Below are 20,866 nucleotides of genomic sequence, written 5' to 3'. Positions count from 1 at the left end.
CCATATACCTTCGTTCCGTTTGAAAGGTTATCTAATCTACTTTCCCATAAAAGTTCGCTCCATCCACAATTCCTATCGACAGCACCCCCCCAGCGAGATTGACGAATTGACCAAACAGCAATGGAAAGTCAAGCCTCCGGTATGGGTATTGGAACAGAGCATAATCGAACATCCCGACAACGTCTCGCGAAAGATGGTGACCGGGTCAACCGACTGTTGTTGGTGCCGTGTGCCGTTAATTGGAGGACGCCTGGAACTGAGTGTGTCGCTAGATAAGGTTTGTTTATTGCGATACGAGATACAACACGATGCTATTTAAATGCCACCCCCATGATTCTTCATTGATGCTAATCTGTTTAAGAAATAAAAACAAACAGATCGTCACTTTACCGTAAAGCTGACCAATAACAAACGATCAATGTGACGCAATTGCCATAGGTATTTGAGATTTTTATGGGGGAATGCTGCGATAGGCCAATGTCAAGCAGGACGTCCAGCAAGTGCAGCAGCAACGTTCCTACAACGAATAACGAACACCACTGCCACGTGATGCGGAAGCACGCGTTTATTAATGTCACGTGTCGTTTTACAATTGAGGCAATTGAATGCATACCCTCCACCAATGGATTAACAATTTTCTTAAATCTTTTACTGTGGATTGTTTTTGTTCATCGGCTGACAATGGATCATCACCTTGATGGCGCCGTCCAATCCGTATCGGGACGTTTTGAACGCTTGCACCGAGTCTTTCAGCTCGTAATGATGGGTTATTAGCTTGCGGGCATCAATGGTCCCATTGGCAACCATTGCCAGGGCCGCTGGGTAACAGTTCGCGTACCGGAAGGCAGTACGAATGTCTATCTCCCGAACCAGAGCCGTCGTCAATGGGATGCGCTGGTGGATGGCCCCAATGCCTACCAGCGTCAGTACACCACCGGCTACGGTGGCAGCTATACCGAGCTGAACACACACTTCCGCCCCGGTACACTCGATGCTGATATCCGGTGCGTCACCAAGTAGCACATGTATCCTCTTAACGATCTCCTCCTGGGCGTCATGTCCGCTGACGGCAAGTGTTGCATCGGCCCCAAGACTTTTTGCCAGCTGTAGTTTGCTTTCCATGAGATCGATCACACATATCCTCGCCGCACCCATCGCTTTGGCGACCATCATCGTAGCCAAACCGATTGGTCCGGCCCCTAGCACGAGCACCGTATTGCCCAGCCGTACTCCGGCCCGCCGGCAACAGTGTACCGCGACTGCCAACGGTTCCAGTAGAGCGCCCTCTTCCATCGAGACATGCGGTGGCAGCTTGAAGCAGCAATCGGCAGCATGGGTGTAGTAGTTGCACAGGTTTCCATGGGACGTCGTGGCGCAATAGGCTCCTTCCGGACAGAGATTGTACCGGCCGGCCTTACAATACCGGCAGGTACGGCAACCGATCGCCGGTTCTATTGCTACCCGATCGCCCACCTTGAGTGCCTTCACGTTTCGACCAACATCCACCACCACACCGGATGACTCATGGCCGAGTACGAGCGGTTCCTTTAGCTTGTAATCACCGAATCCACCATGCGTGATGTAGTGCACGTCGGAACCACAAATTCCAACGCAATCCATCTCCAGCAGGACCTCATGGTCTTGGGGTTTGGGGATGGGAATTTCCTCCTAGAAATCGAAGAAAACCCAGACAGAGGTACCATTTGAATAAAAGAAAAACAGCGCTCCACGGTGCACTGTCCGCTTACCACTCGAAAATCCTCTACCCCGTGTACCACACCAGCAAGGTTTTTCAATTTTCGCTGAGCCATCGCTAAGAATGAACAACTTTATCAGATTCAAGATGCGATCGCAGATACCCGCGCACTCTTGTTTAGCACTCGAACGTTCGCTCGGTCTTCGACTAACATTGGACGATAGTTTTGCAGCAGTTTATGTATAAACGTCTACCAGAGGCTTCCAAGCTAGAGGCAAGCTGCAGCTTGCACATTAGTGCAATCGATCATCATAGCCATCAATTTACGTAAAGCTTCTGGTCAATAGCAGCAGGCCAATGCTGGCGGGTCACGTGAAATGGTAATCAAAGGGGATTGGGTTCACATTCTAGCTCTTTTGTGGGAGACGTTTCTTTCAAGTCTTTTCTCGTCGCGATCATAACCATAAAATATGATTCAAATAAACACGTGTGACGGTTGACGAAACGTGTTGTGTCTACTTTTAATGTTTATAAACTTAAAATGTAAAAGGCTGACAATTATCAGTTTTTGCAAAAGAAAAACACATTTTCTCCTATAAAATACCGAAACCGAACGCTATTGATGAAATGTATGTTCTTTTTTATATTTAAAAAAACGGTACATTTTACTCGCGCTTAGCTCACTAGGCACTTCCACGTAAAACAGCTGATCCTTAAAGTTGTGTAAACAAACACAACAGTCTATAGTCGATCAACCCCAAAACAGCACGTCTTCGATGGTGCATCTAATAATAACAACATAAAACGTATTTGTACAATTTCGCAGAGTAAGCGTAAATATCTCACCATACTACTTGAACAAACCAGTTTAGTAAGAGAAAATAAACAACAAATCGAATGAGCAAACTGTGAAGTCACCGCTTATCGCTGCTTCGAGCCTTGAAACCACATTGATGCCCAATGAAAAGGCAAGGTCAAACGAATGTCTCGCATGTGTTCTACAGTTCGTTTGATCTCGATTTACGCTTCATGGTCCCCCATATGGCATCGTGGAAAATGTATGTTATTCTTCTATTGACAGTAAAGCTTTCTCCTCCTACAGGTCCATCGGAGTTGAGTTGAAAAGCTATCGATAACTGCTGGGGCTGGTTCACTATCAGGACAAACTCACCCATACCACACGGCTACGACAACGGGCAAACATTGAAACTGGCAGCAATAAAAACTTTTAACTCAAACAGAGCTGCTATAGATAAAGTTAGACGGTTCCAAGCATACTGCTAGCAGTAGCGTTTCATAACTGGTGGCGGCAAGAACGAGAGCAAGTGTGAAAGCGATCGTTAGCAGCATTCGTTTAAAAGCAGCATAAGATGGCTAGCAAATCCGACAATCTAACCGCCGTTCTGTACGGTATCGAGGATCTTCGACTGGAGCAGCGTCCGATTCCTGTTCCGAAAGATGATGGTATGATAGATGCTTGCCGCAAGAATTAACTATTGTTTAAAATTAACAAATTATTTCATACATGTAGAGGTACTGCTGGAAATGGACAGCGTGGGAATTTGTGGCTCGGATGTACACTATCTGGTGAAAGGAAGAATCGGTGATTTTATCGTAAAGAAACCAATGGTCATCGGCCATGAAGCGTCAGGCATCGTATCGAAGGTGGGTGCCAAAGTGAAAACCCTCAAAGTAGGTGATCGTGTTGCGATCGAGCCCGGATATGGTTGCCGAGTGTGTGAGTACTGCAAGGGAGGATCGTACAACCTCTGCCAGGATATGATTTTCTGTGCGACACCACCGTACGATGGCAATCTCACCCGGTATTTCGCACACCCGGCCGATTTCTGTTACAAACTGCCAGATCACGTGACGATGGAAGAGGGTGCTCTGCTGGAACCACTGTCGGTCGGTGTCCATGCATGCCGGCGTGCTGACGTCGGACTTGGCTCGAAAGTGTTGATTCTTGGTGCCGGACCGATCGGTTTGGTGACGCTGATTGTAGCGAAATCGATGGGTGCAGGGAAGGTAGTGGTTACCGATTTGCTCCAAAATCGTCTAGATGTGGCGAAGGAATTGGGTGCCGATGAAACGATAGTGATTCCGAAGGGTGTATCAGAAGAGGATTTGGTTAAGCTAATCCACGATCGTATGGGTGGCGCACCGGACAAAACGATCGATTGTAGTGGAGCAGAAGCCACGGCTAGGCTGGCGATTTTGTCCACAAAATCCGGTGGTGTAGGTGTCCTGGTCGGCATGGGCGCCCCAGAGGTGAAAGTACCACTGATAAATGCGCTTGCCCGCGAGGTCGATATAAGGGGTGTGTTCCGCTACTGCAATGAGTAAGTAATTTAAAATTAACTTACATACTAAAAAGCAAAGAAAAAAGATACTGAATTGCTTCATTTCAACTTAGCTACCCGATTGCACTGAGCCTGGTATCAAGCGGGAAGATCGACGTGAAGCGACTTATCACCCACCATTTTAATATCGAGGAGACGGCTGAAGCATTCAACACTACGCGTCACGGGCTCGGTGGGGCAATTAAGGTAATGATTCATGTCCAACCAAAGGATAAGAACAACCCGAAATAGATCAGATACAGTGTAATGAATAAAATAATGCGATCAATAAACAAGATTCAACATTTCATTATTGTAAAAGATTCGTAGCTATGGTTGATTATGGATATGATGGTTGTTATTTATTGCATAAGGAATAAGAGGTCATCCTCCACAACTCAAATTTTTATATTATTCTCTAATAGGCACGAAACGATAAAGCAAATGTGTGCATTGAACAAACATTTGTAATTTGAATGATAGCTGTCAAAGTGTTTACCACTTACAGCACCATTAGGCACTAAAAAAGTGACATGTTGTTCACAAATGTGTTTACAAATCGAAGCACAACATTTTTTGGTTGCTAACGAACGGAGAATAAAATGAATGTGGTACAATCCAATATTTCAACCACCATCAGAAGCTTCAACATATCGGATGATATTAGAATAGAGGTGAAAAAGTTCCGCACGAACGCCAGCATCGATGAGGTCGACATCGAGGAAGATGAGGACGACATTTGTAAGTCCATCTACGCCGCTCCGAAGAATCTCTTACAAATAATCGAATTTTCTTTAATCGTTTAGCCGTCATTCAAAAGATACACAAAACGTTTGCTGATCCCCACAGCACTACCTACGACTCTGCTACCCTAAAATCCATCATCGCCCGATTGGACGATATAGAGAAAAAGTTGGAAAATATTATTCACCTAAATCAACAAGCCGAAGCACTCTCATCCGCGATAAACCAGCAGCAAAGTCTTGCCAATTTGCCCTCATCGTCCAGCGGAGTCGTGGTTGGAAGCACTGGGGACGATGGACTGGAACTGAAACTGGAACTGGACTCGGACAGTGAGCTTATCGGGGAATTCATCGAGCAGGACGAGCTGAAGCTGGTCGAGTTTCCCATCAACCGAATCGAGGAGCTGAAGGAGCTGGAGGAGTCAATCATGAGTGATCAGGAATCTTTCGTATCCTTTGTAGGTTGACCAGAGTAGCTATCGCTTTTGCTTACTGTACGACATTAATTTAAACTATCTTACAGGTGAATTTCATCAGTGCCACAGTGCAGAAACACAACAGGAATTTGGAGCTTGTTCTCAAGGACTTCATTTCGGAATCACTGATCAACGAGCTTGGCTACAGCACTACAAAAGAATCAATGCTATCGTTCTACATATTTAACCAGTTGTTATACGGTAAGCGTTTGTACATTCATGTATCTTACTAAGAAAACTAAATGTACCTACAAAATGCCTTGATATTTGCAGACATCTGGAAGAACGAATATTCTACGATTAACGATTACAACAACAAATTAAAAAATATTGTTACCAAAACTCAAAATCGAATGCGACCTAACAAAAACAAAAAGTAAGACAGCAATAAATTAAGCTCAGCCAGCTCGTCGTCATTACCAGCTAGCTCCTGTCTCTCATGAATTTTACTAAAAATCTAGTTATTCGGATATTTTGAAGATCAAATCAAAACTTCCGCATATAAATTTGGTACTTCTTTTACGTCTAGTTATTTTTTCTGATTTATTTTAACGCTTTGGTGTGTATTTTCTTTGGATTTCTCGTATCCCGAACATTGTGCGATCGATGACAGTGAAAAATACTCTTTGCAACCATCGGTGCAGAATTGAGTATAAAAGATTCTGAAATACTGAGAAAAAAATGTCGATGCCAAAACTACGACCATCGCAAGGCTTGTTTCAATTTTAGGCTTCACCTTACTGCCAAAACATAGGCATCCGGAAGCATGCCCGAAGCGATGGTCGACATGTCCAGTGTTTCGCAATCGCTCTTAAAATTATTAGCATTGGATGTAGCTCTAAAGTCGTTCGTTACATTGCAGTAACTGTTGTCCTCGGAACAATTTGCTAAATGGACTGAATTTTTCAATAACAACTTGCACTACAGAAAGAAGAAATCCTCAACAGAAGATAGTACAGATGGATACAGAGGGAAGATACGGTGAAAGAAGAGTTAGGGAGGGAGTCTCTGGTATCGGTAGTTTTGGTTTACTGCACTCCCAGCTTCTTTTTGAGCGACTCCGGCATCTCTGGTGGGGGCGGGCGGGGAATGGAGAGGGCGACCTTCACACCGTCGTAGATGAACCACTGCAGGGCAGTCAGAGTACCGATCATAATGATACGCGGCATCAGACCGTTCCACATTCCCATGAATCCGAGCTGCTTGGCAACGTCGAAGGCGGACGATCCCTTGGCCTGGTTCAGCTTCGACACGACCACATCAGCCGGATGCGAAACGATGGCACAGAACACACCGGCAATGTAACCGGCGGCGAATGTAACCAGCAGCTGCTCACCCTTCGAGCATTGTTCTCGTGGTTTCGGGACGACGTAGCTGGAAATGAAGGAAAATATCCGTAGAACCAACAATAAAGCAACTAAAAATGGCTCACTCGCTATGTGACCACTTACGCATAGAGCAGCTCAACAGTCTTTTCGAAGCAGGCAAACTTCATCATGGTGTATGGGATTTGACGGCACCACAGTGGCACGAGACCCTTGTAGAACGCCATGATACCCTCCTCACCCATCATCTTGGGCATAGCTTCACGCATCGTGCTAGCGAAGCCGGGCATGGTCTGGATCTTGACCTTGGCGGCCTCGAACGGCGACAGAGCCATATCGGCGAAGAATTCAGCCGATGCCGAAGCACCCAGGTACAGCCAGGTACGGTAGAGGTAGGCATTTTCCTCACCCAGCATGTTGGCGTACTGCACCTTGAACACTTCGTACAGGCCGAACTTGAAGGCACCCTACAATAGACAAGCATATGGAAAAGTTCATGAGTCCGAGAGGAGTGTAAATACTGCGGATGTTATCAACGATAAGGTGGAAACTAGAGTTGTGTAAATCTGATTCAGATTCATGAATCTGAATGAATCTCTGCCTTATAAGGGATTCATGAATCTTTCGTCGAGAGATTCATGAATCCTAAAGACACACCAACTAATGAAAAGTCACCAGCCAAAAATGGGCTGAGGGACCCCTTTTTTTTTTTTTTTTTTTTTGGTTGCATTGTCCACGTCTATGAAAGAATCGGGGAGATTCGTGACAGATCCGTGAAAGATTCATGAAGATTCATTAAGGTTTCGAAAGATTCATTAAGCTTTGAAGATTCGAATCCGCAAAGATTCATGAATCCATCTGAATGAATCATAGGTGAAAGATTCATATGAATGAATCTCGCCAAAAGATTCATTAAGCACAACACTAGTGGAAACGCATTCGCAAATCAGAATGTCATCGCAAGTTCACACTTAGTTTACAAAAGCACAACTGTGTGACGCGCCATTGTACGTGTGTACCGAATGCATTAGCACCATGAATATAAAAGCTATGGCAACCATCTAGCTTTGTCACGTTGAAAATTGATCACATCGTGCTTCGATTACCTTACCTGTGCCGAGTATCCGAAGAACGTTGGGGCCCATCCCTTCGCCAGACCACGGGCACCGTCCTCGGCCAGCGTCAACTTGAATCCATGGAACACGTTCTTGTACTTGGCCTGGTCGACCTGCAGGCGACACTTGACCAGATCGAGCGGCACGACGAAGGTGTGCGTGGAGCCGCAAGAGATGATACCTCCGAGACCGCACAGCAGGAAGAACTTGGTCGAACCGAACTCAACCTCGTCGGTTGAGGCGGCCGCAATGCTGCGTCCCTGCACCGGAGCGATGGCACCACTGTCGCACTGTGCCTTGGTGAAGGGAGTTTTGAAGGGCGAGTTGCGAGCGGCGTCAATCAGTGCGGAAAACATGGTGTCGGCTAGTTATTCCTCTTCGGAACCGGATTCGATCGATGGGCTGCTCGCTGTTCTAAACAAAGGAAGAAGAACATAATGGTCAATTTCAATCTCCGCCATACCAATTATGTAAGGCTATTTGCTATCCTTTTGCCACCTCGTCATCAAACCGCGTGACACACGTGTGGCACAAGTAACACCCAGTGGAGCGTGTGGAGGAAGAAGGATAAACAATTCCACTACCGTTTCATTCAGTCACCAAAAAGACTAAATACACACTAGTAAAGGTGGTTTAAAGCGTGCTCAAGGTTCAATGTTGCATAATGACCTCCTTATTTCTTTTTCATTTCGTTTATCTAACCCGCCTCCTCTCAGTGTTTGTAAAAATAGTTAAAAATGTAACCCCCTCCATTGCCGTAACACACGCGAGCGCATCGGAAAGCAATGCCAACTTGACTTGTACGAAGGATCGAACAACCGAAACCAAAGAGCATGCTGTTGCGCTATATTTTGTGTGTGCAGAGAACGCGAGTCGATTGACTGATGCCAAAGATAAAAACTTTCGCTATCACCAACCAGACGACGAGAAATGAGCTACTCAAGGCAGGTGGCAGCAAGAAAGGGAAACTAAAGACCACCAAACCTATGGGTTTTCCAAGTTCAAGAACAGACCGACTGAAAACTTTACCCTTTCTCTTCCCCACCCCGGTTTGGCGCTGGTGTCTATTAAGAAATTGAACCGTAGCTAAAATTATCTCCATCCAAGACGACAATCACAGTCAGCATTGACTCTACGTCATGCTCTACAAACCTCTCAACGTAAGTTGATTGCAATCATTAGGTCATGGTCTCAGAATCTAAACTAAAGTTAATTAAAAGGCGTTTTCACTACATTAGAATTACTGTGCCCGGGATGATACATCCATTGGTATGCTGTCTTCGCTATACGCTGTACAAACTTTTCCACGTGTTACATAACTTGGTGCTCGGTCTGCTGCGATGGAATACTTTTCATTGACCGTTCGTCCTGCGTATGCTCGCAAACACCAAACAAATGATCGATCCAATTATACGAACTTGGTTTCAAGCGATATAATATCGATTTCCTGACCATACATCACATATTAGACACATTTTTTCCACCAGTTGATTGCACTATGATATCTTTCAAAGCAAGCAAAATAAATTCTAAACAAGCGATTCTGTCTAAACTCGTATTCGTACAGTTCTACTCCGTTTCGTCTTGCACCAGAACGTTTGCTCGATATTTTCCTCACAGTTTCACACTAGACGATCCAACGCGCTTAGTAGATTTGTGCATTACCTTCTTGTCCGTCGCCTTCTGCGATGCGAGATCTTTCTGTGCTACGGTCGCTCTGAGCCGCGGTCTAGTTAGTTGAGGTGAGGCTAGTCCAATGTTGCCTGCTATGCATCCGGTCCGTGAAAAACGTGTACGTTTGCGTGTGCTCCTCGAACTTCGGTCAACACACGAGCGAAGCCGTGGATTTCCTCTTGTTGGTATTGGCTTTACACTTTCCACCTCCCGGGGAAAGCCCGTGAGCAGGGAGTGTGGGTTTGCGTTTTCACGATGTTCACGGGAGAGCAGATCTGTGGGATTAACCTTCGGAGGAGAGAAAGATAGAGAAGTGAGTGAGCGAGTTTCGCGTAAGCAGAAAAATGCAAAGAATTATACCACATCTGGCCAACAAACCCTTCAGTAACAGACCCGGCATCAGTTTCATTACAACACTACATTAGTTGGGGCTGTCCTCGTCGTGGCGGAGCTACGTTTGCGCGCGCATTCCTCACCTTCCATTCAACTAAGAGAGCGAAAATCTACCATTTCTAATGATGACGTCACACCAGCGAGTGAAAACCCTTCCGTCTCGCAGAAGGAAAATCTCAACCCATAGCTAAAAGCAAAACACAACCGAGAACAACAGCAGGACATTTCTCACACAGCATAAATAACACGCACACACGAAAGAGGTGTATGTTTACTAATCGTATCGCAATTCACACGGTTAGGGATTTTATTCGCGATGCAGATGATGATGTTGAATGACGCACAGCTGTGCGTTGGAAGTGCTCAGGAGCAGCACGTGGCGCAAGCTACCCGTGTTAGGCTGTTTTCTTTCCTGCCATGCTGCCCGTGTCACATACATAAAAACTTATTTGCTATTTTCAACCGCATACCCTGATCTTTTCACATACATTTCATCATTTTCATGCATTGCTTCGGGTCAAATATCAACAGTTCACTGCAGGCAACATTATTTTTGTTCAACTGCACTCTTACAACACTTGATTCGCATTCGCAACAACACACGCACGCATACAACATCCGGTGGGTACACCGGCCGATCAAAACGCTGCCCCTTCTGCACTGCTGAGCACACGAAAAAACTGCACCACCATCACCATCAGCACCACTTCACGGCTATTATCCTGCTTCCGGGGGAATTATTCAACGTTTAGCTTCTTTTTGAGCGACTCCGGCATCTCTGGTGGGGGCGGGCGGGGAATGGAGAGGGCGACCTTTACACCGTCGTAGATGAACCACTGCAGGGCAGTCAGGGTACCGATCATGATGATACGCGGCGTCAGACCGTTCCACATTCCCATGAATCCGAGCTGCTTGGCAACGTCGAAGGCGGACGATCCCTTGGCCTGGTTCAGCTTCGACACGACCACATCGGCCGGATGCGATACTACGGCACAGAACACACCGGCAATATAACCGGCGGCGAATGTGACCAGCAGCTGCTCACCCTTCGTGCACTGGTCGCGAGGCTTCGGAACCACATTTCTGCGGGGAAAGGAGCACAAAACAAAGCGGAAGCACATCGCGATTAGCATTAATTCAGAGTTGTACTTGATCTGCGTAGAGATACATACTTGTACAGCAGTTCGACCGTCTTCTCGAAGCAGGCAAACTTCATCATGGTGTACGGGATTTGACGGCACCACAGTGGCACGAGACCCTTGTAGAAAGCGGTAATGCCTTCCTCGCCCATCATCTTCGGCATGGCCTGGCGCATGGTGTTGGCGTAACCGGGCATGGTCTGGATCTTCACCTTGGCGGCTTCTAGCGGAGCCAGGGCAATGTCGGCGAAGAATTCAGCGGATGCCGAAGCGCCCAAGTATACCCATGTGCGGTAGAGGTACGCATTCTCTTCACCGATCATGTTAGCATACTGAATTTTGAACACTTCGTACAGTCCGAACTTGAAAGCTCCCTAGAATAGAAACATAATAACATTTCATTAATCAAAATATGAAATTTCCAATGGTACGGTGACCATTAACTGTTTACAACAAACATTTTATTATTACTTAATTGGTACAACTTTATACAAGACAAACTTAACGATTAAGATAAGTAGCATTTCGATTTGTTTTAATTTAAACCTATAGAAAGGTTTTACGTAGTATGACCTCAGCTTATTCGTTGTTTATATCTAAAAATGGCATAAGTGCAACCCACATGCATAAATGTATTGAACTACCCCTCCCGAAGCGCGTTTTGCAAACTACACACAGCGCGCAAGCATACTAGGTTGTACGCAGTGCTACTATACTCATGCCATTACGTAAGCGCCCATGGCGGGTTTCTACGGAACGACCCAGTAGATTCAAGGCCACCTCAATTACTCAGTTATTGGAACCGATTCCGTACGAGAAATCACCATGAGAGATGCATTTTCGCATAACTTTCGGGTTCGTGACTTGTTCGACGGTTCTGATGCTTTTGCATTGAGGATTCATTATCAGAAAAGTTCTAAATTCTTTCTAAAACAGACGAGGCCAACCCTGATCCGAAGGTCAAGGCAGTGACGCTAACAATTATGTCTCACGTGAGGATGGACAAAAACGATAAGCCGAAAAGATAGATTCCCCCCCCCCCCCCCCCTCCCACTCCCCCTGCTACTTTTTCTTATCGTCAATGCGCGACTTACCTGTGCCGAGTAGCCGAAGAAGGTCGGCGCCCATCCCTTGGCTAGACCGCGAGCACCCTCCTCAGCGATGGTGACCTTGAATCCGTGGAAAAGATTCTTGTACTTGGCCTGGTCGACCTGCAGCCGGCACTTGACCAGATCGAGCGGTACGACAGCCGTGTGCGTGATACCGCACGACAGGATACCACCGACCGCGCACAGGCCAAAGAATTCGTTCGAGCCGAACTCGACCTCGCGGGTGGACGCAGCCTGAACCGAGCGGCCCGTTACTACGGCCTTTTCGGTCGGTGCCACGGTACCATCGTCGCACTGCACGCGGGTGAACGGTGTGCGGAAGGGCGAGTTCCGGGCGGCATCCAGTAGAGCGGTGAACATTTTGGAATGGATCGTTGCTGCTTGGATCTGGGAAGGTAACTCTTATCCTAGTTCCACGCTGGCGATTCCTGGCGAACGAGAAAGAAGAATGTGAAACGGGTTATATTAGGACTTCTTTCACAAGTTTGCTTTATCGATCCAACTTTTTCAGTGAGACATTACGACATCAGCTGGAGCTAGAATCGATTGTCATCACGGCAAAAGTTGGCACGAAGCCACCGACGAGACTTTTTGCGATAAGATAAAGCGAAAACGTTTAGAACTGGATGATGTGTTCAACGGGTTACATAAAATAGTAACTTTATAAGTTTAAATTGCGTGACTTCTGCTGCTCGTAAGTACTTTTCACTAATTGGATTGGTAGAATGGAATGAGAAAAACATCCATCCACCGGCCTACTAGGCCATACAACGATTCAAAACGATATTTTTTAAAACTACCTAGCTTAACGGTGAAGTCGTCAACCTTGTTATATAACCACCATTCGGAAAGCTCGTTCAATGTCCTAAGTATCTTACTCATGACTGTAAACTAATTTGCTCGAGGTAAAGCTAAGCCAGAAGGGTAGGTTGGCGGCGGGGAAAAGGCAGAACATTCACACCCGGCGTGATTGTCCACGCACTGATATGCCAATATTATCGCAATTCACACTTCCCGCTGTCGTGCGGATGGTAAATGTAGCGTAAATTACTGCTGGACTAGGGTGGGACAGAGATTATGACCCGCAGGATTCATGATCTTATGTCACGTGGAAGCCCGTGCGTCACCAATTTGTTAAGCACTGCAGCGACTAAAACAAGGTTTGAAGCACGAAAACTGCGCTCAATTAGCATCCAGCACTGTTCCAGCAATCAAGCGCAGACGATTTTATCGACATAATTTGCACAAAACTACCACACTAAAACAATCGGTCTGGAAGAACTTCTTTACCTGCTCTTTGAGCTGCGGACAAGATCGTACTGCAAAGTGATGGACAATTTTTTCCGAAACTGGAACACTGGAACACTGGAAAAAGCTCGCTAATGGAACTCATAATGGAAGCTTTACGTTTGACAGCTCTTGAATGCTTCGGCACTCAGAACCGATTTAAATTATTTTTTCAAAGAATCGGTTGAAATAGTTCAACAAGCGATAGACAAGACTTTCATTTGGTAAATGCATATATTTTTATTTCAGCAATACTTGTTACATGGAAAAGTTTGAAATAAATTCCTTCAATTCTTTGTCAGTCGCCAATGGGTTTGTACATTCGTGAAGTAGATTTTTACGTCCAAAACTTTTGTTTCATAATCTTACACCTATAAACGATTGACGAGATACATTAAACACGGAGGAACTAACTTTTTCTACACATTTTTTCGATGAAATGTGATGATTACATTGCGAAACATTTATAAAAAGCTTAATAATTGGAACAACACAATACAGGACAAAACAACATCGGGAACAAAGCACACTTTTAGGAATCGTCTATTTCGACAATGGACGGCGAACGTTCAGATGCTGTCGTGAGAAGTGGTGCGGCGATTTCCCGCAGCTCATGCTTACCTCCATCGGTGGATATATCTCTGAGTAGAGTCTCCAGCTCGTCGTCGGTTGTTACCTCAAGCAAACTGCTTTTTAGTGTTTCCTGCAGTAGCTTGCGAACTTCGCTAGATGATCCGTACACAATAAGGGGAATTTGTTTTTTCTCCAGCTCCTTGCGCAACATTTGCAGCCCCGTTGCGGCAGTATAATCGAATTCTATGAAGAGAGAAATAGGCATATCAAACCAATTCAAAGGTAGAACATGTACAATCCTTGGTGTGTTCCTTGAACCTTACCGTTCACTAATCGACAATCAAACACGACCGGTATGTTACCGTGCTGTTTGATCGCCTTCGACGTAACGTTGCGTACCCATTCGACGGCAGGAAAGTAGATAAGGCTATGATTTGGACGAATAAGAATGTACTCCATCCCGACTGCCGTGTTAGCCACGGTTACCGTCAGCAGTGGACGAGCAGTTCGATAAACTACGAACGCCAGATCGGTCAGCACGCCAGCGAGAAGTCCCAGCTCCACACCCACGATCAGACTGAGCACAAATGTCACTGCTCCCGGGATAAGCTCCCGCTTGCTACAGCGCCATAGTGGTCGAATGACTTCGTACTCGATCATAAATATGACGGCAGAAATAATCACCGCGCTGAGGGCAGCCTTCGGAATGTATTGGAAGTAAGGCGTTAGGACGCCCAAAGCCAACAGCACCAGCGCGCCCGTGTATATACCTCCGATAGGAGTTTTCACGCCACTCGCATGATTGACGGCGCTGCGCGAGAAAGATCCCGTGACCGGAAATGAGCTGAAAAAAGATCCACAAATGTTGCTCAACGAAAGGGCAACGAGTTCGCGCGTCGGGTTGATTCCGCTACCACCGAATGCTTTTGAGATAGCGACATTTCCCAGCACCGCTATGATTGGAACCAGTGCGATCGATGCACCCAGTTCCTCGATCATTCCGGTAAAGCCGAGCTCCAATGGGCTGGTGCCATTAGGACCTCCACCGGACGGTAGGACGGTGCTGAAGGGAGGCAGCTGGAAATCTGGTATGCCACTCTTCACGGTGCCGGTGAGAATAAACGGGCGTTCCCCACGCTTATCGAAATAGAATGCGATGAAACTTGTCACCAGCACAACGAGCGCGTTTCGTGCCGTTGCCACCAGCCAACAGAAGAGTCCAAAAGCCTTTCGACCTCCTGTAGCATCCGGCGGTGTTTTGATGTCCTTTAATTTCTGTAAAACAAAAACGAAGGCCATTAAATAAACTATCCTTGGTACATGAATGTCTCGTCCAAACATTTGATTTACCCTAAGCGCCAATAGGATAGCAATAGAGACGATTCCAAGTATACTATCAGCAACACGTGCTTCGGGGATGTTTGCGATAACTGTTTGCACGGTGCTAGCAAATCCTGATCCAGAACCACCACGAATTCCAAGTAACGCCTTCAGCTGCGATGCACCAATAATCAGCGCCGTGGCCGAGGTAAATCCTACCGTCACTGGTAGGGAAATGAGATCTACGAGTGCCCCGAGCCGTAGGACGGCCATCAATAGCTCCACTATGCCAGACAAAAAGCACAACAGAATGGCCAACTGTGGTCCGGAGTTTCCTCCATACCCCGTGTGGCGGCTGGTCATGAGAGACAGTAGGGCGGTGGGGCCAATGGTAACCTCCCGACAACCTCCCATAAGGGCATACACGACTCCACCGACAAATGCTGAATAGAGTCCATACTGTGGAAAGAAATAAACGTTGTGGGTTGTAAAGGAAAAAGGACATTCGCGCATACAACAAGTTCTCACCTGTGGCTCTAGTCCTGCAAGTGTCGCGTAGGCGAGTCCTTGTGGAAGCACTGTCAATCCAACGGTAATACCTGCGATCAAATCAGCTACCATAAACTCCCCAGTGTATCCTCGCAGCCATCGAGTGCCCGGTAGGACCCGTTCTACTCGCGATAAACCCATGGCGGAGTAGGCGTTAAACTACGTTCGTTGATCAGTGCTAACTGGAAAGAATTAAAAAAAAATAAAACCATTATCATTGCTGTTTGCAGGGAGAACTTTCGTTAGAAAAAACACATGGTCGTTAGATTACGAAAAAACACCTCTGTTTGAAAGCTAAAATACTTGATAGTCTAGTACACTCTAGTAACTCTACACTAGTCCAGGGCATGTAATGGACTAATGGTTCAGTTAAAAAAACATACTGCAACTATAGTGCAAAGTGGATAATTCAACTGCATAGTATTTACAGACAACGGTAGTAGTAGGTGCCTCGTCACAAAAATCTCTGGACGATGAAACAGAAGCAAGATACAAATGCAACTTACATAGCGATAGTTTTATTACTGTTGTATCGTCATCTTTTATCTACCCGATGTTAAGCTGCTCCCGTCAACAATACCATTAATTACACAGAATCCAAAAGGAAACAAGTGTGGTTTCCATGGTAGCAACCAGACATCTTGTTATCAGTATTTCCTACTCAAATGTAACAAAAATAATCTCCAGAAGAACGTAAGCAGAAGTATCTTTTTCCGGTTCAGTTTCCTTGTTTAGGTAGTAAAAAACCCACCATTTTTAACGAGAAGTAATACAGTTATCGATTCGACACGAGGAAAGTTGTTTTATTGTAAATTATATCCTTCTGTCCATGATGTTTCTTGTGTTTGCGATCGTTATGCAAAAAAGGAACCGTAAACGAGCCTAAAACCGGCCGATGCGTAGAGAGTGGAAGAGATTGTATGAAAAACGTGTCTGAAGAATTCTCATAACTCCTACTGACCGGCAGACTATTGAAAGTAGCGTGACGTCCCATGGACGCACGTTTGTGTATTGATCTTGTGATCGTGATTCAGCTAAAACTTGTTTTAAATTTTTTTTTTCAATTTTTTTATATTCTTTGCGATCCTTTAACCGGTCTGGGATAACATCGTCACAGAACTGTTTTCATACCTCACAGCAAACCCCTTGAGCTCTGCGGGAGACGCGAGGGGTTTTTGAATTTCGCGCTCGTATTCAATCCTTTTTGGACCTCATGGTTCAATCGCCTAACGATCGCTCAAACACCTCCTTCAATAACCTCACCCTCGCAGGGATGGATGAGAATGTGTACATCGAGTCCGCATAAAACCAGTCCAGTCCAGATCGAACCAGCACACGTTTAGGGATGAATAGAAAAAAAGTTAAAGAAAAAAATCCTCTACCATCTACGTCTTGACCTCTCGTTTGCGTTAACCTTGAGATCAGGGTAGGTCGGTTTGTGTATGCATGATTTACTCTCATAGTTGTCCATAGGAATGAAACTATTGCGTTCGAGAACATCCAGTGTCCAATAGATTGAGTCCAAAGCTAGCGAAAAAAAAATAGTACTGTTTAACACATACACGGGGAGCAGCATGTATCATCGAACTTCTTGCATCTTTCCCAACAACGATTTATCAAACCCGAAACGAACTTTAAAACAGAACTCTTTGTTAACCCTCCATGTGGAAAGCCGGCGACGATAGCACGTGCACTTTTGAAACGGACACATTGGCAAACGGCTTCCATGGGAGGCAAAATATTGACACAGGCCTCCCTTTCCAGATAACACAAACATCAATACCGACGAGATTTGTCTCACTTCACGTCTTCCAAACTGCACGATTAGAGTATTTAGTTCATCAGTTCTCTGTACAAAGTTGCCTTATAATCGGTCACGGTCGTTGGATAAATTTGTCATACACTTGTACAAAATGACCATCGCGTAAAGGTGTAACGGCGTGTAAAATTCTTCATCGATGCCAAGGACTAATGCCTGGTTAACCGTGAACCATTTGTACCTCTAATAGAAACTCATGTTTGTTGCTTCTATCAACCTTTTCCATGCATTCCAATTGAGCTTTCTTTTATTGCACTTGCTATGAAATAACTGTGAAAAATTATCGAACTAAGCTCAGGAGTACACACTAATAGTTAAACACGTTTGAACCTCATGCCGGCATGGCAACCTCCCATCACTTACCGGGGTGGCCTTCGGGTGACTACTAAGGACCGAAACTATTTTCCGCCACCGCTGAACGTCTAACGGTTATGTATAATTTCTTTTAACTCTAATTACTTAAACAGTTTGGACAACAACAAGGAATAATAATATGGACCGCGTGCTCATTGAAGAGTAAATTGCGCGCGCCAAATCGTTTGTGCCACCGTGGCTCGTGCGTCACCACCACAGCAGCCAGATCATTCGAATTTTTGCTTTGCGTTTTTTGCTATCACTATGCTTTAAACGGGATGAATTCTTTTAGAGCGATTTCTAGAACAAAATCGCGGTGAGTGTTTACGAATCTTTCAAAAACACGTTGTCCGCGGCGCGATCTCTATAATAAGATGAACTCCTTGTATCCATTCGCCACTACGACCCAAGCGATACTAACGTCGTCGCGTTGGACCCTCGTTTTGGTTTGGTAACAAATAGTCCCGAATCGAGTTCGAGGGAAGGATCGCGAAAGCGACGCGCGGTTTGGTGCAGCAGGCATCCAAAGGCAAACACAGGTGGTGCGAGAGGAACTGGATATTTCGTTGTCGTCGTTCATCCTTTTAGTCCGACGACGTCTTGTAAGGAGAAAAAAGTAAACAAAACGTCTTGTATGGTCTCGGTAGTCTCCGCTCCACCAGCTTCCAAACTTCTTATTACCCCGCTCAGTAAGGAATTCCGTACGATGTTGTCTCGCGACCGGTCGCGTGTAAAAATGCGCCACACCGTTTCTGCATACGATCACTCACACAGTGGATCTCGCATCGGGTCAACGTGCGATCAGTTTATAGACTGATCAAGCATTGATTTATAGTATTCGATTGCGTAATTTTCAATGAATGAAACTGCATCCACGCTCCACGGGAACTTGAAGTGGAGATAATCTTATTCGAAAGCTCAACAGGTTTATTAGTTTGCCTTGTACTGCGCACTATTCTTTCTGCATCAAGTAGTATACTATTGATAAAACAGAAAGAAAACCCGTGAAAGTTGACACCTTTTGCTTTGCCCCGTCGTATACACAATTTCGAGACCATTAGGCCTAATTGTAAGAAAGTAAACTAGGGCGATCGTTGTAGTTCGACGACATTCGCTCCGTTTTTGTGGCATCAGCACTTCCTGTTTGTTGTTGGCTTTTGTGATTCTTAATAGGACATAATTTATTCCCCATTGCAACACCGGTGGTTGACCTGTTTCGCACGTTTGATGATCATCAAACCACGGAAGCGAATGATCGCCCAATGTGGAGTGTTCTATTCTTCCCAACCAAATCCTTTTCATACGAGGGACACATTCTATGCGAAGGAAATATATGCAAAGCCGTATTTTACAAACACAAATCGATGTGCAGCAGTCCGCAACGATGATATTATTGTACGATCACTGATCGGTTCCATTCTCCGGTATTTTACTTCCACTGACCGCGTCAACAAACATTTCCACTTTTGTTGACATCAACAATGCCTTCTTCTTCTTCTTTCGCTATGCGAGTCGGGGTATATCCTCCTACGCTAAGTCGAACGTTTGTTCCCTTACTCGTAATCAGAGGCGTACCGACTCTGTCCGAACTCCTATGAAGGGGCTCGTCCTTTAGGACCGGCTAATAATAGCCATATGTCCACCCGCCGGCCACGGGAGGGATAATTCCTTCCGTTGTCAGGACACAAGAACTCGTGGTCCGCTTGATTGACTCAAACAGAACGAGATGTGCGGCAGCTAGGATTTTTCTGACCTGAGCTCCAGCTCGGCGTGACCACGCGGTCGTGCCGTAACCTTACTTTTCCGCTAACCCTTTCAGGAACTGCACTGCTAACCTCCGCTCTGATTCACTGCCGAACTGAAACTGATCAACAATGCCCATCTGGCATAATTTGACTGTTCTCTCTACCAGAGAGGCACGTTTTTGACAGCCACAGCGAAATAAACACCCCGCACCACATGACGTCACTGCTTCCCTTCCGACGACAAGAAAAACAAAGCTGTCATGTGATATTTTCTCATCGCTCACTCGACTTGGTACGAGCAACGAAAATCGATCGGTCCCATCGGGTCAGCAAAAGCGCGATTTAAAGGTAAAAATCGACCAGATCCAACCAGCAGAAGTCTACAATGGGTGCATCCGCGCTACCGATCATCATATTCTCCGCCATTTTCGGTGTGATTGGCATTGTGCTGCCTATCGTCGCTCCGAAGGGCCCGAACCGTGGGTAAGTCCTCACTCAAGGTGGAATCCCGTGACCAATATTATTGATAATCATTCTTTCCACACAGAATTGTGCAGTGTGTCCTGATACTAACAGCGGCTACCTGCTGGTTGTTGTAAGTAGGAGTAGGAGTAGTGGATCTTTAAAAGCTACTCGTCAATTATTGTTAATGGGCCTTTTCCTATCTTTCCCAACAGCTGGCTGTGCTGCTATATGGCACAGATGAATCCGCTGATTGGCCCGAAACTGCACCAAAACACGATCTTGATCATGGCCCGCGAATGGGGAAACGCCTTGCCGGATATGGATGGGTACACCCCAGAGGAGCATTCGACATAAATCATTCGCGGAAAGTGTTTCACTTACATAAACCCGCAGAACACATTCCCATCTACATCGCAGCGAGTTTGTTCTTACAATGCCACCAACTATCCCGGCAGTACTGCTCATAATTTCAACCAGAAAACCCACACTATTGGATGCCATCAACACTAGACCAGCCCCTCAGATGCATTGAATGTTCTGTTCTGAAGGTCATGCGGTTCCAGCGTGATACAGTATTTGTATTTCCATTTGGGGCACTAAATCCCTTTCGTCGATCGAAAATCGCTGTTGGTTGCGTTTTGTTTTTCTGCTGTTATTGTTTACCCAAGATGTGTTATTTTACAAAATAAAATAGCCAACACACCAACAGTGTAATTGATGCTTGTTGATGTAAATTGTAGAA

The 20,866-nt window shown here is 45.6% G+C and overlaps 7 protein-coding genes across 8 annotated transcripts; 3 read left to right on the top strand and 4 right to left on the bottom strand.

Moving 5' to 3' along the window:
* Positions 1-648: 648 nt before the first annotated feature.
* Positions 649-1,811, bottom strand: LOC131259039 (sorbitol dehydrogenase-like). Its single transcript, XM_058260452.1, has 2 exons — positions 1,749-1,811; positions 649-1,668 (listed from the first exon to the last, which is right to left on the bottom strand). Exons 1-2 carry the CDS (start codon positions 1,809-1,811, stop codon positions 649-651), a joined length of 1,083 nt encoding a protein of 360 aa, XP_058116435.1.
* Positions 1,812-2,432: 621 nt separating this feature from the next.
* LOC131261560 (sorbitol dehydrogenase-like) lies at positions 2,433-4,341 on the top strand. The gene is made up of 4 exons (XM_058263626.1): positions 2,433-2,529; positions 2,799-3,160; positions 3,228-4,038; positions 4,113-4,341. The coding sequence occupies exons 2-4, from the start codon at positions 3,067-3,069 to the stop codon at positions 4,288-4,290; spliced, it is 1,083 nt and encodes a 360-aa protein (XP_058119609.1). The 5' UTR covers positions 2,433-2,529; positions 2,799-3,066; the 3' UTR covers positions 4,291-4,341.
* A 268-nt stretch (positions 4,342-4,609) lies between these two features.
* On the top strand, positions 4,610-5,686 carry LOC131258806 (uncharacterized). The gene is made up of 4 exons (XM_058260188.1): positions 4,610-4,779; positions 4,845-5,239; positions 5,305-5,458; positions 5,531-5,686. Exons 1-4 carry the CDS (start codon positions 4,641-4,643, stop codon positions 5,635-5,637), a joined length of 795 nt encoding a protein of 264 aa, XP_058116171.1. The 5' UTR covers positions 4,610-4,640; the 3' UTR covers positions 5,638-5,686.
* An 89-nt stretch (positions 5,687-5,775) lies between these two features.
* LOC131261186 (solute carrier family 25 member 3-like) lies at positions 5,776-9,544 on the bottom strand. Its single transcript, XM_058263137.1, has 4 exons — positions 9,363-9,544; positions 7,694-8,111; positions 6,709-7,049; positions 5,776-6,631 (listed from the first exon to the last, which is right to left on the bottom strand). Exons 2-4 carry the CDS (start codon positions 8,051-8,053, stop codon positions 6,286-6,288), a joined length of 1,047 nt encoding a protein of 348 aa, XP_058119120.1. The 5' UTR covers positions 8,054-8,111; positions 9,363-9,544; the 3' UTR covers positions 5,776-6,285.
* Positions 9,545-10,030: 486 nt separating this feature from the next.
* On the bottom strand, positions 10,031-13,351 carry LOC131260106 (solute carrier family 25 member 3-like). The gene is made up of 4 exons (XM_058261770.1): positions 13,303-13,351; positions 11,998-12,440; positions 10,937-11,277; positions 10,031-10,847 (listed from the first exon to the last, which is right to left on the bottom strand). The coding sequence occupies exons 2-4, from the start codon at positions 12,370-12,372 to the stop codon at positions 10,502-10,504; spliced, it is 1,062 nt and encodes a 353-aa protein (XP_058117753.1). The 5' UTR covers positions 12,373-12,440; positions 13,303-13,351; the 3' UTR covers positions 10,031-10,501.
* A 197-nt stretch (positions 13,352-13,548) lies between these two features.
* Positions 13,549-19,370, bottom strand: LOC131272446 (sodium-independent sulfate anion transporter). Of its 2 annotated transcripts, none has more exons than XM_058274175.1 (5): positions 19,267-19,370; positions 15,721-15,923; positions 15,223-15,651; positions 14,196-15,147; positions 13,549-14,115 (listed from the first exon to the last, which is right to left on the bottom strand). In XM_058274175.1, the coding sequence occupies exons 2-5, from the start codon at positions 15,880-15,882 to the stop codon at positions 13,832-13,834; spliced, it is 1,827 nt and encodes a 608-aa protein (XP_058130158.1). In that variant the 5' UTR covers positions 15,883-15,923; positions 19,267-19,370; the 3' UTR covers positions 13,549-13,831. The 2 variants fall into 2 exon arrangements, with proteins under 2 accessions (XP_058130158.1, XP_058130157.1); XM_058274174.1 differs by lacking the exon at positions 19,267-19,370 and adding an exon at positions 17,924-17,966.
* A 549-nt stretch (positions 19,371-19,919) lies between these two features.
* On the top strand, positions 19,920-20,838 carry LOC131272559 (V-type proton ATPase subunit e 2-like). Its single transcript, XM_058274323.1, has 3 exons — positions 19,920-20,142; positions 20,207-20,254; positions 20,337-20,838. The coding sequence occupies exons 1-3, from the start codon at positions 20,045-20,047 to the stop codon at positions 20,476-20,478; spliced, it is 288 nt and encodes a 95-aa protein (XP_058130306.1). The 5' UTR covers positions 19,920-20,044; the 3' UTR covers positions 20,479-20,838.
* The last annotated feature ends 28 nt before the right edge of the window (positions 20,839-20,866 follow it).

This window comes from Anopheles coustani, chromosome 3, assembly GCF_943734705.1.
Source record: "Anopheles coustani chromosome 3, idAnoCousDA_361_x.2, whole genome shotgun sequence".
Lineage (NCBI taxonomy): Eukaryota > Metazoa > Arthropoda > Insecta > Diptera > Culicidae > Anopheles > Anopheles coustani.
Note: the sequence above shows the minus strand (reverse complement) of the source record. Positions and strands in the feature narration are given on the sequence as shown.

Excerpts from the sequence above, each read along its gene's own strand:
- LOC131259039 (XM_058260452.1), bottom strand. The coding sequence starts at position 1,811 with ATGGCTCAGCGAAAATTGAAAAACCTTGCTGGTGTGGTACACGGGGTA. Across the intron at positions 1,669-1,748 it reads GGGTAGAGGATTTTCGAGTG|GAGGAAATTCCCATCCCCAA; the intron begins GTAAGCGGACAG and ends TTCGATTTCTAG.
- LOC131261560 (XM_058263626.1), top strand. The coding sequence starts at position 3,067 with ATGGCTAGCAAATCCGACAATCTAACCGCCGTTCTGTACGGTATCGAG. Across the intron at positions 3,161-3,227 it reads TCCTGTTCCGAAAGATGATG|AGGTACTGCTGGAAATGGAC; the intron begins GTATGATAGATG and ends TCATACATGTAG. Across the intron at positions 4,039-4,112 it reads GTGTTCCGCTACTGCAATGA|CTACCCGATTGCACTGAGCC; the intron begins GTAAGTAATTTA and ends ATTTCAACTTAG.
- LOC131258806 (XM_058260188.1), top strand. The coding sequence starts at position 4,641 with ATGAATGTGGTACAATCCAATATTTCAACCACCATCAGAAGCTTCAAC. Across the intron at positions 4,780-4,844 it reads GGAAGATGAGGACGACATTT|CCGTCATTCAAAAGATACAC; the intron begins GTAAGTCCATCT and ends TTAATCGTTTAG. Across the intron at positions 5,459-5,530 it reads ATTTAACCAGTTGTTATACG|ACATCTGGAAGAACGAATAT; the intron begins GTAAGCGTTTGT and ends TGATATTTGCAG.
- LOC131261186 (XM_058263137.1), bottom strand. The coding sequence starts at position 8,053 with ATGTTTTCCGCACTGATTGACGCCGCTCGCAACTCGCCCTTCAAAACT. Across the intron at positions 7,050-7,693 it reads TCTTCGGATACTCGGCACAG|GGTGCCTTCAAGTTCGGCCT; the intron begins GTAAGGTAATCG and ends TGTCTATTGTAG. Across the intron at positions 6,632-6,708 it reads ACTGTTGAGCTGCTCTATGC|CTACGTCGTCCCGAAACCAC; the intron begins GTAAGTGGTCAC and ends CTTCATTTCCAG.
- LOC131260106 (XM_058261770.1), bottom strand. The coding sequence starts at position 12,372 with ATGTTCACCGCTCTACTGGATGCCGCCCGGAACTCGCCCTTCCGCACA. Across the intron at positions 11,278-11,997 it reads TCTTCGGCTACTCGGCACAG|GGAGCTTTCAAGTTCGGACT; the intron begins GTAAGTCGCGCA and ends TTTCTATTCTAG. Across the intron at positions 10,848-10,936 it reads ACGGTCGAACTGCTGTACAA|AAATGTGGTTCCGAAGCCTC; the intron begins GTATGTATCTCT and ends CTTTCCCCGCAG.
- LOC131272446 (XM_058274175.1), bottom strand. The coding sequence starts at position 15,882 with ATGGGTTTATCGCGAGTAGAACGGGTCCTACCGGGCACTCGATGGCTG. Across the intron at positions 15,652-15,720 it reads TTGCAGGACTAGAGCCACAG|TATGGACTCTATTCAGCATT; the intron begins GTGAGAACTTGT and ends TTCTTTCCACAG. Across the intron at positions 15,148-15,222 it reads CTATCCTATTGGCGCTTAGG|AAATTAAAGGACATCAAAAC; the intron begins GTAAATCAAATG and ends TTTGTTTTACAG.
- LOC131272559 (XM_058274323.1), top strand. The coding sequence starts at position 20,045 with ATGGGTGCATCCGCGCTACCGATCATCATATTCTCCGCCATTTTCGGT. Across the intron at positions 20,143-20,206 it reads CCGAAGGGCCCGAACCGTGG|AATTGTGCAGTGTGTCCTGA; the intron begins GTAAGTCCTCAC and ends CTTTCCACACAG. Across the intron at positions 20,255-20,336 it reads GCGGCTACCTGCTGGTTGTT|CTGGCTGTGCTGCTATATGG; the intron begins GTAAGTAGGAGT and ends CTTTCCCAACAG.